The 16,720-nt window shown below is 40.8% G+C and overlaps 2 protein-coding genes across 4 annotated transcripts; one reads left to right on the top strand and one right to left on the bottom strand.

The window, feature by feature from the left end:
- The first annotated feature begins 215 nt into the window (after window positions 1–215).
- si:ch211-122f10.4 (cathepsin A-like) lies at window positions 216–5,926 on the top strand. Its single transcript, XM_044030431.1, has 11 exons — window positions 216–547; window positions 1,181–1,292; window positions 1,395–1,532; window positions 1,678–1,836; window positions 2,064–2,155; window positions 2,450–2,534; window positions 2,596–2,757; window positions 2,851–2,996; window positions 4,068–4,230; window positions 4,412–4,501; window positions 4,601–5,926. Exons 1-11 carry the CDS (start codon window positions 384–386, stop codon window positions 4,682–4,684), a joined length of 1,395 nt encoding a protein of 464 aa, XP_043886366.1. The 5' UTR covers window positions 216–383; the 3' UTR covers window positions 4,685–5,926.
- slc38a7 (solute carrier family 38 member 7) lies at window positions 5,852–16,193 on the bottom strand. Of its 3 annotated transcripts, none has more exons than XM_044030433.1 (12): window positions 16,114–16,193; window positions 13,878–14,259; window positions 13,442–13,495; window positions 12,578–12,722; window positions 11,696–11,828; window positions 11,048–11,146; window positions 10,230–10,287; window positions 9,991–10,105; window positions 9,640–9,787; window positions 9,344–9,543; window positions 9,152–9,203; window positions 5,852–8,650 (listed from the first exon to the last, which is right to left on the bottom strand). In XM_044030433.1, exons 2-12 carry the CDS (start codon window positions 14,139–14,141, stop codon window positions 8,548–8,550), a joined length of 1,371 nt encoding a protein of 456 aa, XP_043886368.1. In that variant the 5' UTR covers window positions 14,142–14,259; window positions 16,114–16,193; the 3' UTR covers window positions 5,852–8,547. The 3 variants fall into 3 exon arrangements, with proteins under 3 accessions (XP_043886368.1, XP_043886369.1, XP_043886370.1); XM_044030434.1 differs by having other exon boundaries at window positions 13,878–14,155; XM_044030435.1 differs by lacking the exon at window positions 16,114–16,193 and adding an exon at window positions 14,740–14,758 and having other exon boundaries at window positions 13,878–14,155.
- Between the last annotated feature and the right edge of the window lie 527 nt (window positions 16,194–16,720).

Here is a 16,720-nt window from a genome sequence, read left to right as displayed (position 1 = left end):
CTTCAAAATAAAAGCCCGACCGCTGCCCTAAAATAAAAGTATTTAAAAAAAAAATAGAATCAACGATTATCAGTATTATTATTTTTTATTATTTTGCTATTTAAAAGTATGTCACGATACTTTACTTACTTTTGTAAAGGCTCAATAAAGTTTTGTGGTTGAAAAAAAAAACAAAGTGGCTCGTATATAAGGAAGTGGTAGTGTTGGTCACGTGATCCGCATTCCGCAGCAGCAGCAGTCATATGACGCACCTGGACTGACTGTGTGTGGCGGTGCTGAGGGAAAGTGAGAGGGACAAACTTGGTCTTTTCTCACGTCGTGTCTTCGTTATCGTCGTGTTTTTCTTCTGTCACCAGTGGGTGAGAGTGGACGCAGGCTCCGTGATGTTCGCCTCTGGTCTGCTGGTGTGTGTGTTCGCTCTGCACGGCTGCTGGGCTCAGTACGAACCGGATGAGGTGATAAACCTGCCCGGTTTGGGGTTCAAGGCCAACTTTCGACAGTGGTCCGGACACCTGCAGGCTGGACCGGGCAAGTTCTTCCATTACTGGTGAGAGACCGGTGCTGGACGCGGTGTGTTAGTGGCGTCAATGGAGCTCCTTTTCGCAGTGTTGTAATGTAACAAGTACAAATACTTCGTTACTGTACTTAAGTACAGAATTCACGTATGTGTACTTTACTATTTCTATTTCTAGCAAGTTTTACTCCACTACATTTCCTCTTAAACGTCTTCGTTACTCGGTGCCAGAGTAGGAAAGAGTACAGGAATATTTTACTCAAGTAAAAGTACTTGGCTAAAAATGTAAAATTAAAGCAAAAAATAATGATAATAATAATAATAACTTGTTCAAAATGTACACACAAATCTCACATGAATTGTTTTTAATTAAAGGCAAACTTTTACAAATTAAAGTGCTGGCCAAATAAAAAATGGAAACACATAATGTATCAGTCAGAATGGGTCAAAGGTCACACATGCTTCACCTGTCCTCGTCGTTCACCTGTACCCAGTATCTGCAGCTTGATTGGCAGCCAGTGATGGAGGAGGAGCTAAAACGTGGGGATCCTGTCCTTGTTGTCTGAGCAAGAGTTCAATATTTAAAAAACAAAGAAATGTATGCACTTGTATCATGTTTTTAAACGTTGTTACCGTTCCTCTTCCTCTTCCTCTTCCTCTGTGCAGGTTTGTGATGTCGCAGAGGAACCCTCTCAAAGATCCCGTGGTGCTGTGGCTGAACGGAGGCCCGGGCTGCAGCTCGCTGGACGGATTCCTGTCAGAAAACGGACCGTTTCATGTGAGCGTCTGTTACTGCATGTGAACGCTGGATTGAACTGAATCTGAATATTCGACGTTGACTTCTTCCTTCTCTCTTCTTTTTCTTTAACCTCCTTTTAAGGTGAATGACGATGGAGCCACACTGTACAACAATACATTCAGCTGGAACCAGATTGCCAACATGTTGTACCTGGAATCACCTGCAGGAGTGGGATATTCCTACTCTGATGACAAGGACTACGCAACAAGTGACGATCAGGTGAGGTTGTGTTCTGTGAAGTAGAGACGGCCGGATCCTGATCTTATGTTTAGTATCATATTAATTATTAACCCTTTAAGGCGCACTTTGCATTACCGTAATGACACGACGGTTTGTGTCATTGTAATGTGTTTTCGTCTCTCAGGTAGCCGAGGATAATTACAAAGCCCTGCAGAGTTTCTTCACAAAGTTCCCAAATTTCACACAAAACGACTTCTTCATCTTTGGAGAAAGCTACGGTGGAATCTACGCGCCGACGCTCAGCCTGCGAGTCGCAACTGGACCTTTGAAGATCCACTTCAAGGTGAGTGTTCTGTGTCTAAACGTCCGTCGTCGTCATCATCGCAGCGTCTTCAGGAATTGACGTTTGCCCTTGAACCTGTCGCAGTACGGCACTAACATTTAGGGCTGCAGCTAAATTAAACTAGTTTTGATCAATTAAAGCAAGATTTTTCAGCTTCTTAAATGTGTATATTCAACATTATAAATGATCTAATATTATTTCTGAACACGGACTTGTTTTTTTTTTAGGGTTTCGCAGTGGGAAACGGAATCAGCAGCTTCCGTCTCAACGACCAAAGTCTCATCTACTTTGGCTATTATCACGGCCTCTTTGGAGAAGAGTGAGTCTTTATTTGGACAATCATTATTCATTTATTAGCCAAAACTTAAATTCCCATCCAAAAATGTTATACATTTTGTTTTTGATGACCGGTTTCATACATTTAATGTCTAGTTTATACACTAAATATGTTAAATACTGTATATAACTGCAGTGCAGACATAAAATGTACTTTGTCCATTAATAACTAGTAGAGTTTAGGGATTTTAATCAGTTTGTTCAGCTTCTTAAATGTGAATATTTGTTCAAAGAATTAAAACTGAATAATTTGGGTTCTTCTGTATATTCTGTGCAGCCTGTGGCGTGACCTGACCACTGCGTGCTGTGACAAGGGGAACTGTGACTTCTATAACTCCAGCTCAGAGAGCTGCCAGACGATGGTACGTTCACACACGATTATTCTCCTCGGGTCAGATTGTGACCTCTTCCCTTGACCTTCAGGTGCTCGTGGCCTTTAACATCGTGTACGAGAGCGGACTGAACGAGTACGCTCTCTACCTGGACTGTGAGGGTCGAGGCCGATTCCACCGAGGCTACGAGAGAACCATGAGTCATCTGTTTAAGAACTACAGGGAACGTGGACACGTCCACAAAATCCACAAAGTGAGCTTTTATCCTGTTTTTCGTTTCCCAAACACAGAAGTTGTTTTGTCTCTTTAACGATTTTGTTTTGTTTTGGTTTTTTTTGAATTGAAGGTTTCAGACCGAGTGGCTTCCTTCGTGTCCGTGGGTGAAGTTCCTCCCTGCATCAACAGCACAGCACAGAAGAACTGGCTGAACCGAGGCGACGTGAGGAAAGCTCTGCACATCCCAGACACGCTGCCTCCGTGGGACATCTGCAGGTATCCTAGTAGAAAAATAATCAACCATCATCATGCTTCATCTTTAAATATTTCTCCTTTTTTGTTAACACGTCACTGATAAAAATTACATTTCTACAAACATTTACGTTCTGAATTGAATTCAGCGCTTATATAAATACAATGTTAAGCACTTGAATTTGACTAAAGTAATATGCTACACAGTTAAAACTCACAGTCAGCTGGTGCAATATTGAATAATTCCTGTATCGTGAATGAGAACAATCCAAAATGCATTTTTATGGCACAAATGTTTAGAAAACAACATTCCCCAAGACGCTTCAGCGTTGCTCAAAGTGCTACAGCACAGCGTTAGCATTTTTCAAAAACACTTTAGCATTGCTCAAAGTGCTACAGCACAGTGTTAGCATTTTTCAAAAACACTTTAGCATTGCCCAAAAGTGCTACAGCACAGGGTTAGCATTTCTCAAAAACACTTTAGCGTTGCCCAAAAGTGCTACAGCACAGGGTTGGCATTTCTCAAAAACACGTTAGCGTTGCACAAAAGTGCTGCCATTTCTCAAAAGTGTGCTACAGCACAGGGTTAGCATTTCAAAAACACTAGTTGCTACAGCACAGGGTTAGCATTTCTCAAAACAAGCGTTGCCCAAAAGCTACAGCACAGGCTTAGCATTTCTCAAAACACTTTACTTACAGCACAGGCTTAGCATTTCTCAAAAACACTTTAGTGTTGCCCAGAGTGCTACAGCACCAGGTTAGCATTTCTCAAAAACACTTTAGCTTTGCCCAAAAGTGCTACAGCACAGCGTTAGCAAAAGCTACAACAGCGTTAGCATTGGCATTTCTCAAAAACACTTTAGCACGTTGCGCCAGCACAGCAAAGCATTCTCAAAACACTTTAGAAAAGCCAGTTAGCATGCTTTCAGGGTTGGCATTTCTCAAAAACACTTTAGCGTTGCCCAAAAGCGCTACAGCACAGGCTTAGCATTCCTCAAAACACTGCTTTCAGTCTTGTAGTTCTGCACTTAGGTTTCAGGGTGAAGGAAAACCTCTGTGACGTGTTTGATCACCAGAGTGAATTCTTCTTTGCAGCGACGACGTGGGAGGAAATTACACCACCCAGTACTTCTCCATGAAGGACTTTTATCTGAAGCTGCTCTCTCTGGGCGTGAGGGCGCTCGTCTATAACGGAGACACTGACATGGCCTGCAACTTCCTGGGAGACCAGTGGTTTGTCGAAGACCTTGGCCTGAAGGTAGGAACTTTGAACTCGGTAAAGCAGTAAAGACGGATGGGGGTAGGAAGCAGAGGGAAACTAGCAGGTAAATCCACGGTTTTGTAAACCTGGGTGAACCTGCTAACGGAGCTTCTTCTGCCGTTTTATACTCAAAACGAAACCAGATACACTTCCTAACCTTTATCGCTAATGCTCTTAGACGACCACGGAGTATCAGAGGTGGATTCATGACGACCAGGTCGCTGGTTTCTACCAACGGTTTGGAAACGTAACCTTCCTCACAGTCAAGGTAACGTCCCGTGTGTGTGTGTAGTTTCAGTTCAAGTCTGTCCTGTTTTTAGGTCACGTGATGCCATTTAATGTGGGAACCCCCACTGTTGTGTTTCAGGGCGCTGGTCACATGGTTCCTCAGTGGGCTCCAGGTCCAGCTTTCCATATGTTCCAGTCCTTCATAACAAATACGTCCTACTGAGCCACAGTGGACACGGATTCGTCTCCTGTCCGTCTGTAAACCTGCGGCCCTGTTTTCAGAGAGCAGGTTTAACCAACTCTGACTTGATGAATCCTGACTGAGAGGGTGGTCTAAGAATGTTGACCTGTTAAACTGAGAGGAAGCCGTTGCTGTAAACCGAGGCAGAGTTGAAGAAATCTGGTCCTGCGTCAGGAATCATCATCATCATCATCAAGACTTTTAATTTACTCTCTGAAAACAAGGCCCTTGATTGTTTGTTTTTATGTTTTTCTCAGGGAGGATCAGTGAAGAGGGAAAATGTCCGTAAATGCACTTCTCATGATCAATGTTACTGCCGAACTCTTGTAACTTTTTCCTGTAACTTCACACTGAATCACACAGATATCTGAGCATTTACATTTTAAAACGCTGTGAATTCTGATGAAAATAAATAAAAGTGACGATCGGCCGATATTGTGTGATTATCTAGCTGTTATTTTGTGGCGGGAAAACCTAACCGTTTTAAAGTACTAGGGATGAGTCGATACGACTGATATCAGTATTGTTCTCTGACACAATCTTCAAATCAAATTCAGTCATACAAATTTATTAAGTAACTTTTCAACTGGTTTTTGGTACGGCCGATGAAATCAGTGCTTCTTTGTGGGAAAACGGGTACCCATCCATAAGTTTACATCTGCCTCTTAATCACGTTTACTCGGAGCGGTCACGTGACAGGCTTCAAACTCGGCAGGTGACTTGCTTACTAAGTGGTTTTGGACTGTCAATACAAGGGATATTGGTAGAAATGTGACAGTTTGGGATGGTAAAGCCGTGGGTCAGGCTTGTGTTTTTGCTTTACTTGGTTTGGGGGGTGTGGCCTCATGATGTTGTACCAATAAGACAACAACAAACATCAGTGGAGGACATCCACCAGTCTTCTTTTTCTGCTCAACAAGGCGTCAAGCTTTGTATGAGAAAATCTATGTCTTAAAATATGTCTAGAAATTGTTAAATTAATCGTAAAATTAAGGAATCTCGGTTTATACGGCATCAATGACATTTTATATAAAAGCTACCCGTAAGCAATGCTAACTTGTGCGATAAATACGAGGTGATTATGTCGAACAAACTCACAAAAAAAATTCAGTCTTGATTTAAAAACTGTAATTTCACTTGGCTTTTTTATTATTATTAAATGCTATTTTTGAACACATGGATGGATTGTCAGAATTTGTTCACATGCCTTCACATTTCCATATCATTTATTGTACGTCACTGGTTGGTCAACAAAAACCCAAACATGATTTCTGAGAAACGACGATTAAATGGGATCAACAAAAATCGGGTGAACGGAAAATATTGACAAATCATCTTTTCTCACAAAGCTGACAACCATTTTAAAAGTTCTTGAATCTGGATTTGTGTCTAGATTGATGCGAACTGATCCATACGCCTTCCACAAATCTGTGAAGTGAAGCTACTTCCTGTAGAAACAATTTACGACTGTTTCAGGGATTGTTATTCTTATAAATTGTAGGGATGGGCATTGCTAACAACAATGCTGCTTAATTATTCCATGGTATTATCCAGCGGCGCATGAGAGCTAGTAAAATAAAGCAGGGTTCACAGTGTGGGGAGCTAACGAGATGCATTCAAATACCCAAATAAATGTCATCACTTCTGCAACTCTGCCCACATCCAGTATGTCACCGTGCTATGTTCATGACATCTTGGATTTTTGGAAGCTTACTTCAGGTCATTACAGCCTCAGATACACAGCATATTGAGCTCACGAGATGCATTCAAAGACCCTGGTAAATTTGATCACTTTCAGCTGCTATCTGCAGGACATCAGGTAGCAGTCGTTACAGCATGTTGAGCTACCGGGAGCAGCTAACGAGAAGCATTCAAAGATCCAGGTAAATTTCATCACTTCTGCGGGATCCACTAAGCACCAATGGCTGCGACCAGTTGGACATCCAACTCCGCCCACATCCAGTACGTCACCGTGCTACGTTAATGAAAACTCGGAATTTTGGAAGCTTGCATCTGGTCGCAGCTGTTATAGTCTTGGATCTACCGCACGTTGCGCTAACTGGAGCAGCTAACTTATAGCTGCTGCCACCTGGAGGTAACAAGATACACTACAAATTCGGTGGCATCTTTTTAAATATATATCAAATAGTCACAGTTGGACTTTGTTTTGAAACAGCAGCGTTAACAGGAAGTAGCCACAGTTTCACGCATTAGAACAAATCAGGTTTCTGGTATGAAAAATGTGGCCATGACTTACATCTCCAGAAATAATTTACTCCAAATTCATCAATAACATCCTTTTACGTTTTACTCACAAACAGAACATTTTCAGCTGAGGTAAAAAAAAAGAAAAAAGAAACTTGGCACAAAATTGTTCAAACTAATTGGATACCAAAACATGATAGCACTAAATGTTAAATAAAATAAAGAGATGCTCTTTAGTTTTCTTTGGTGCCTTTCTCTGTTTTAAAATTCCCTTTTTTAACCATTTGTCCCTTTATTTACTAAAGTAAAACGACTCTTTTCACTCCATTTGTTCCCTAAAACACTGATAAAGCAATAAAAAAAATTAAATTTGGATTACACCAAGTATTTCTCTACAACTGATACTGCTGATAATTTAATTCACCGTGCACTTCACTAGTTATTTTCAAATGAGAGCAGGAGAGCTTCAATTAAATCTAATCAATTCCCGTGGAAAGTTTTCCGACCTACGTTCTTGACGAAATTGCTGTAATATTTTTGTTTTACCTGCTCAAGGGACGACCGATGCAAAATTAGCTACAAGCTACAGTAACTGGAATTGTACATTGTCCATGTAAAATAAATACATTTAAAAAAAACAATTTGGCTCATCTTTCGTGAGCTGGAATCACGTTAACCAACTCAAGTACTAACTGATATCTTATGTAAACTGTGGTTTCCTCCTGTACGGAAGACGATTAGTGCCACATGTGAAGATATTTTTGAAAACGCTTTCAAGCCGGAATTCTAAGCAGATTTCTATGACTTAATTTGGAATTCTGGCTTATTTATTTCATTTTATTTTGGTCTCCAAAATGTTCATATGTGGCACTAAACCTCTGCCGTACTCTTTGTCTCATTAAAAAGCCCGGAAGCAAAAACTTCATTCAACGTCATGACATTCACAAGGAAGGAAAAAGTTAAAAAAAGAAAGAGTCAGCACTTAAATGACCTGCGATGATTAATCAATTAGTAACCCATTATTAAATTAACCGTCAGTTATTTTGAATTTCTCGGATTTCAAAGTCTCAAATGTCAAAAGTTTTTTTCAGGAGTTTTTTTGGTCCTTGACGATTATGCGATTTATAAATCTTTAATTAACATTTTCACTGCTTTTTTTTTTGGTCATTTTAAGGACTAGGAGAATAATAATAAGTGTTTTGATACTGTGTCCTGGTGTGAGAAGATTGTGAATAAATGAGTCAAATATAAGCAGAGCCAACGTTAAGCCCATAAGATTGACTGTAGTTTCACTGAAAACAAAAATAAGAGTTAAAGTGTAAAGATTTTCCTCATCTTTTGTAAACAGGAATGTTTGAATTGCAGGTCCAGAGGTTGTGGAATGACAACACGAACTCACTGCGAGTTAAAACCATCATAAACGCATAAAATGTGCAAATTTTAAACAGCAATTAAATAATTAAAAAAAAGTGTCCGGAGTCACTCGACATTGGATTTATCTACTTCCTGTACGGAGCAGGACGCCGATGCCGCGATGCTCGTCTTTTGATTTGCTTCATCTGAAACGCGAGTGTCGTGAGAAGGTTCTCCGTTATCCACATGTCCGTGATAGCAGCACAGAGCAGAAAAACGCTCTCCTCTTAGCTTATGACGTCCTGATAGATGGAGTTGGTCGTCGTGAGGCCAAAGATGAAAGCGCCAATCGTAACCATGGCAGCACCGAAGATCACCAGTCCGTGCCAGCTGTGAAAGAAGAACAGAAGAGAACCAAACGTGTGAGAGTCTCAATCAATCAATCAATCAATCAATATTTGTTTAACCCACTTAAGAACATCTTTATATTCAGGCCGTCTGGATTTGTTTTGATTTTATTTACGGCTGTAGAATCGTCAAAAAAAGTTCAATGAGTGAGTTCTTCTGCCTCCTTTTTTCCCCAAGATAACTTTCACTTTCCATATCTGGTCGGTGAATCAAAAAGAAATGTGAATCACATATGATTTTCTTTTTTAATCGCACTCATGAACAAAAGATTAGACAATTAGGTGTTCAAGAGCCTGAACATGGCCCTGGATAATGTGACGGGAAGAGGCGCAAGAATCAAACCGAACTGTAGATCCGTTAAAAAGACATAACGATCGTGAAAAATTAGCGATTTATCGTAGAAAAATATATATTTTAAAGCTCCAGTCTGTAACATAAGTCTCCAAAACACTTCTAGCATCAAGCTTTTCAAATCTGGCTCACCTTGTAGATCTGTCGTCCGTCTCTGAAAGCTTCGCTTGCATCAAACACAAACCTGTTGGGTTCGAGAGACGTCAGGCACAAAAAAACACACAAAAACCATGTGATATTCAAATGTGACGACGATGAGTCTGAAGCTACGAGCGTGGTGGGTGAGGAGGAGGAGGAGGAGGAGGAGGGGTTAGGTTTTTTTACCCGGGAAGATGAAGATAAAACAGGCTGCGAGACCTCCGATCAGAGAAATCACGCGGCCGATGTCTGGGATGAAGAGGGCGAGGACGAGGGTGAGGACAAACCACACCAGGGTCTGCAGGATCCGCCTCCTCTGCTCGCGACGCACACACACCTCCACCTGCTCGCCATGGAGCCGCAGCCACAGGCCTTCGAGAACCGCCCTGCAAAGACACGCCGCCGCACCAGGGGGCAGCGAGGAGCAGTTAAATAAAAAAATGATTCTCTAGTTATACAAAAAGAGCAGAAGGCGTTCTTACCTGCCACAGAAGTGTAAAATGGGGTAGGACGTGATCACGCAGACGACGATAAACGCCCTCGCGATGGCCACGGCGATGTCGTCGGGAGGATACGACATCAGCACGTCCTGGCTGACACTGGAGCCAAACGTCAGGTAACCGCAGACGCCTGAGCAAACACAAGACGCAGGCGGTTCGAGGACTGGTGGCTTTAATCACCTGACGCACCGCAGCATGAGACTCATCACAAACTGATGAAAACGATGCTTTTCTTTTGTGTTTGCTTCTTTGGACTAAGACAAATTATTGTCTTAGTCTGACTAAAATCAGACTTAAGGTCCTAAATCACACACACACACACACTGACAGGACCTGTCCCCGTGTAAACAAAGAGGCAGATGATCATGCTGAGCGTGACCACGAGTCCCCAGGGTTTGAGCTCCTTCCTCCTCATGCTGTTGAACACCGGCACACAGCTGACATGACACTGCAGAAAAAAATAAATTAAATGCATTCATTCAACATATTACACTAGTTTCCATCATAGAGGGGGAGGGGGGGGAAGCCATGCGATTTTTTTATTATGATTTGATTTATAGACCAAAAAACACCTGGAAACCAAAGCATATGGTCGGCATGGCGTTGAAAACTGCTGTCCAGGACGCGGAACTGAAACAGACATAAACAAAGACAATGAAGATGTCTCTGTTGTGACTGACACAGTGGACAACACTCGAGTTGCCAGGGTTGAAACCCTGACAGATACATGCACTCATCTCATATTATGTTATTATGTTATTATGTTATTTGACTCCAGATGTCAAAGAAAGGCGATTCTTTTTCATTTTTCCCCACTCCTGCATGGCTAGTAGATTTGGTTACACTGCCATTTAAAAATGATAATTATGACAATGAAAATCATTAGAGCTGAAACAATTAATTGATTAATCGATTATTAATCAATTACTAAATTATTCGACAACTATTTTGATAATAGATTAATCGGTTCAAAGCTTTTTTCATGATTAAAACAAGATTTCTGATAGTTTAAGCTTCTTAAATGTATTCATGAAATGAATTAAATGAGTATTTTCTTCATTTCTTTGCTCTGGATAACAAATAAATCATTCAAAGTGAATTATTTTGGTTTGTGGACAAAACAAGACATTTGAGACCGTCATCATTTCCAGGTTTGACGAACACCGATCAATATTTTTTAAGGTTTTCTGATATTTTAATGGAGAAAATAATCAACAGATGAATCGATTATGAAAATAATCGTTAGTTGCATCTCTAAAAATCATCCATTCATTTTCTAGGAGGATTGTGGCGTATCTGACAGATGAGAAAACCAGGTCTGAACTCAGTCTGAAAAGCTGTTAACTTTTTAATTGCGGAGTCATGGTAAATGTGTGTGTGTGTGTCTCACCTGGTGGGGACGTGGCCTGGAGTCACCTCTTTATCAGGCCAGATGTACTTCACGATGATTACTATGGTAACGTACCAGGTTCCCATCACACTCAACGCACTGCAATGAAGGACAACATTTCAGTCACTGATGCAAATTCATCTTTCTATTTATAATTTTAGGGGCCGAAACGGCTCCTGGCATGAATTTGTGTGAGGAACCATCGTTATTCCTTCAAATTATTATTAAATCCGTGGCTTTACAGTAATTTTTGAGGGGATTAACGTGCATAAAAACTCCTGAAACTGCGCATGGAGGTCAGGTCTGGTCAGGTTCCTGGACACGTGCCTTGCTCAAGGGCTCTATAGGTGAAAATAGGGGAAAAATTGAGTTTCACCGAAATTCCCCAAACTTGGTGGGAAGATGTTATCGACCAAGACGAACAGAAAAGTTGACCGTAACCATGGCTTCAACTCAACAGGAAGTGGTTTTTAATTTTTGCGTCCATTTTGGCGATTTGTGCCCTACGTAAATGAGCTAGACATGTTGTGGGACTAATAAAGGATTACCTTAACGCATCTTAACTTACCTATCGTATCTATAAATAGATAAATTAATAAACAAAAGGTTAATTTCAAGGATGAGTGAGTCAAAAGGACAAACGTGTACCTGGCATATTTCTGAAAGCCGATCTCTTTGGGGATGGACAGAGGGAGAATGACCAGGACTGCGGTAACGACGATGGTAAACTTGCGGTCAGTGTACCAGACGCCGTCAGCGCTGGGCGTCGCAACTGCTACCACTGCAACAGAAAGACGGGAAAACACGGGTCATCAACATAAAAAGATGATGAAGGTCATTTTTTTTGACTACATTACATTACATTACATTACATTACATGTCATTTAGCAGACGCTTTTATCCAATGCGACTTACAATGGAATTGAGTACAATCAGCCGCTACAATAAGTTATCGTTAAATGAAAGTAAAACAAAATGTATGATTTCTGACATAAAGCTGAAATTGAAAGAGTTTATGAAACAAGGTTTTTGGGAGTCACTGTAGACCACAAACTTTGTTGGAAACCACACATAGAACACATTAAAGGTAAATTATCCAAATCTGTTGCTATTCTTTATAAAAAGTCAGGATTTATTGAATTTACTGTAATTTCTCTGTCAATTCACACCCATTTTTCACAAATTTAAATCTGGGAGCTCCTGACTCTCACAAACCAAAAACATAACCTGAAAAAAAAACATGTTGTTTTCAATGTTTTTCACCAGTTTTAGAAAGTTGGAAGCAGGTGCTTGTGAGTCAGTTTCTCTCTCTCTTTTTTAAAAGGTTGATTCCACAAAAATAATACTTAATACTTCAAGTTTTAAAAGGTTCAATCCACCCAAATCGGCAGCAAGAAGCAGGCGTGATCTTTCTAGAACTTTCTAGTTTGAATTTAACTTTATAGAACACTGCAATGCTGCAACTGCACAACCTCCCTCGAGCATACAACGTTTAATAAATCAATGCATGGTGCGTGTGAATGCACTCACGGCGATCCAGCTGGTCTCCGATGACGATGAAGAAAGCGATGCACGTGCCGAAGGTGTAGATGGCGATGGCCACTTCGCACAAAACTCCCGTGACTCGGCCGCACGCCGCCCGGACGACCTCCTGATACGTGCTTTCGTTACTCACCTGAGGGAAACACACGCACGCACACATCAAAGAACGCGGTCTTAACTGTCTTTGTTACTCACTACTACCAAATAAAATCAGCAGAAGAAGAGTTGGTATTATGGTCTGTATTTATATAGAGCTCTTCGAGTCTTGATGAGCTGCTTTAAGTGTCTTTCCAGTTGAAAGACAACTCGCCCTACCACTGAGCCATCATGGCTCAATCCTGACTCTACTTCTAAAACTTAAAAAGATTTTATATCAGAACATGACTTTTGATACTGAAGTACAGTAAATCTACCATTTTCAGGCTCTTTTATGGTTAAAATAAGATAAAATAAAAGCCCTACACTTCTCTTCACTATGTTTCTGTCAATTCTGTAATAGAATGTGAATTAACCAAACACCGCAGCATCATAGTTTTTTTTCTTCACTTGACCAAGTAGGTTTGAAGATTTGCAGCAGACGTTTCGCGACTGCCAGTCGCTGTATTCGTTTAACACGTGATTTTTGACCAACACTTTCACACCAGGGCTACAACACAATAATATCACAACATACTTTTCATAAATGGCAAGAGTCCGAAGCACTCGGGGGGAGACGTCTGTGTGTTGCATCACTTAGAATGGAAGGAAAAGCTCTTACATGAGAAAAAAACATACCACTAGTGCAGGACAAAATACTGACGTGAAGAAGAAGAAAAGACACTTTTCAGGAAGCGAGAATGTGTCGACACAAACCTGCGAGCAGTAGCCGAGAATCACCAGTCCAGTAATGATGAAGATCAGCATAAACTGGAAGACAAATAGTTAAAAAAAAAGAAGGAAGTATCACTATAGTTCCACATTATATAGTCTGTGAGCAGAGAGCAGACAAATCTGAACAGACTAATGATTCTTTCTCTTTTCATAACCAGTAATGCATTAGGTCTATAAAAGTCAAACATGTGGATGATTTCTTTGTTTTCTGGAACAAAGAAACTGAAAATGTTCACATTTGAGAAGCTGAAACCATCAGAAATCTTGTTTTAATCATGAAAAAAAGCTTCAAACCGATTCATTGATTATCAAAATAGTTGAGGATTAATTTAGTAATCGATTAATCAAGTCATTTTTTCAGCTAAAACAACTGGGACAAAATTACGGACTTCGGTTTAAATCACAACGTCGTCCTCACCATTTGAAGCATCACTCCCGCAGTAACTCCGCCCGCCATGTTGAAGGCTGCGGGGAAATTCAGCAGACCGGCTCCCAGCGCCGCATTCACGACAATAAAGACCGCCCCCCAGGACGACACGCCGCCGTCACCGCTGCTCTGCCTCCTCTCCGCGTCCAGGTGATCCACGGAATCCACGCTGGGGCTCTGCAACAGCCACGCCCTTTCGCCGGGGTCACTGCTCCCGACTCCGCCCCAGTCCTCCGCGTCTGCGTTAATCGCCATGATTCCACGAGCTGCTGAGTGAAGAGACGCAAAAAGGTGGAGCTGAGCTCATACGTCCAGTGATTTAAGGAGCTTTTGACCAGAGTGAGAGTGAAGGTGGAGCCATTCGGTGCTTAATCTGAAAAGAAATGTTTACATTTTTAAAAAAAGATTGCGCATTCGACAGAAACTGAAGATAAAATAATTATACTTTTCTTTTTCGCCATGTTCTTTTTACAACAGCCCATAATGGACTACTGTACACATCTTTAGAGTTTTGATGCTAAATACAGGCCGCATAGTTTCTCCAACACACTTCTATGGGATGCACGAGGTGAGGAATACTCCGCTGCAACATGATACTTCACCAATGAGTGTTGCTACATCTTACACACTGTACCTTTAAAGCTGGGGCAGGCGACACACTGTTTGGTGTTATTGATCACACTGAGGTTATCAGACAGACAGTACGTTTTACATGGGTAACAATATTCCTATTTAAATCAGATTAAAACAAGGGACAGTTTAGGTTTTGCAAATTGTGACAAGGAAATACAGACATTTAACACCGAATAAAATATATGCCTGCTTGAGTATAAGATAGCTGAATAATGTTTACCTCTAAATCTCACTGTAGGATGGCCATTTCTTGACTGGTTTGTAAACTGCTCACTCTCCTGCACCAAAGTCCATAGAGAAAATCAGCATTTTTAAGCTCATGGGGACACAGGAGCTGCTGCTCTTCCGCTGCCTCGTTTTGTCAGTTTGTGTCACGAGTTACATCCATATGCAGGTTTTCATTCCCCCGAAGTGACAAAATATCTTATTTGACCTTTCTCACGGCTGCAGCAGTGGATCAACAACTGTGTGCCGTGGTGTAAAATCACTGATTTTCTCTATGGACTTTGGCATGTGGTGTGAGCGGTTGTTTGTTTATTTGTTTGTTTGTTTGTTTCTTATATGTATTTTGAATGGGTGAATTAATCATTTACAGGAGATGGTTAGTAAATTAATGAAAAAGTCAGCAAATTTGTTTGGGGACTCAAAACAAAAAGAAACTCCCATGACCCATTAGTGGGTCCCGACCCAGACTTTGCAAGTGTACATGAGGAGAAGAAAATTAATTTATTGACCTGTATGTATGACTCTTGTGGTTGCTGTGTTGTCCGAAGAAAGACGCCGACAGTGCTGCAGCAGTGCTGCAGTTTACAAGTTGTCTCCTTCTACTTCCAGGTCAAAGACTAAGTGTATACGTGCAGGAGTAATTAGACTATGAATCGCATTATCCAGGTATGTTAGTCTGACTAAGTATTAGCTCGATTTTAGACATTAAGGAAACCAAATTATTGTCTTAGTCTGACTAAAATCTGACAACGTCTACCATTCTCTAGCAAGATACTTGTATTTTAAGTCAAGTATCCCTTTTACATACTTTATACAAGACTGATATTAGTCACGCCTTAAGTAAAATGCTCAAATATGTTTATCTAGCAGTCAGAAAAACACTACAGTAAGCACAAAATGTCTCTAGTCATCATTTATGCTGTGAACTGTGGTCTTTTAAAAGGTGGGTCTCATAAAAAGAAAAGTTGTGGAAACACAGGGACAGGTGAATAATTAATAGGTGATGTATTTCAGTGTAAAAATTCAGCCTGTACGAGACTGTGGAGACTCAGCAAACACGAATCACAAAGAACTGAAACAACTGATTTCACAAATCTCAGCCCACGTACACCACCAGGTAAACAACACAGTTCTTTAAAATAAAAGCCACTGTATACGTCTACATTATACACCTTTATTTCCCTTTTAAGCTAACAATAACAAAACTCGCTCTGTGTCCTTACAGAAGCTAGTTAGCAAACGTTACACATATCTGAGCATGAAACACGTAAACAAACGCGTGCCACGCGTGTATAAATGCATTCTTTGTAGTGTCGTGGCTGTTAATTAGCGCCTTTTGTGATTTAAAAGGGATAAAATTGACTGTTACCTGCGTTGTTTATCACCCGCACAGAGAATGACTGAGCGCTGTGTGTTCGTGTCACCCGTTGAAAGCGGAGCCGACCGAGTGGCACGTGACACGTTTGTCACATGACTGCCAAAAAGAAATTGCCGACTGAGCGTTCCATTTCCTGTTTGTGTGGAGTTGTGGGTATTGTAGTTCCGGGTATTGTATTTCCGAGGATAAAATTATAGTTTTTATATATAAAGATATATTGTTAGCCCAAACTTGTCACAGAAAACATGGCTAGCTATGAGGACACACGGGAAAGCTGATTTTAGTTACCCAACTAATAAAATATACATCTGCTGAAGCCTACACTATATTATAAATATGTTTGTTGCTTTATCTCAACATTTACCAGCTTTTGTATGACAGTAAACTGAAGTTCATAGACCGCACACTCCCCACGCCCAGTCCATAGAGAAAATCAGCATTTTTAACTTGTGGGGACAGCTGTTTCTGGTCTATACTCACACCTTTGTTTAGTTTGTGCAACATAGGTGAATCCAAATGAAGGATTTCAAACACCGAAGTCGCAAAAATAACATATTAGAATTTACTGATGAAGGCAGGAGTGGATCAGAAACACCTG

This window comes from Solea senegalensis, linkage group LG7, assembly GCF_019176455.1.
Source record: "Solea senegalensis isolate Sse05_10M linkage group LG7, IFAPA_SoseM_1, whole genome shotgun sequence".
Classification (NCBI taxonomy): domain Eukaryota; kingdom Metazoa; phylum Chordata; class Actinopteri; order Pleuronectiformes; family Soleidae; genus Solea; species Solea senegalensis.
The sequence above is the reverse complement of the archived record's forward strand: the minus strand, read 5'-3'. Positions and strand labels throughout refer to the sequence as shown.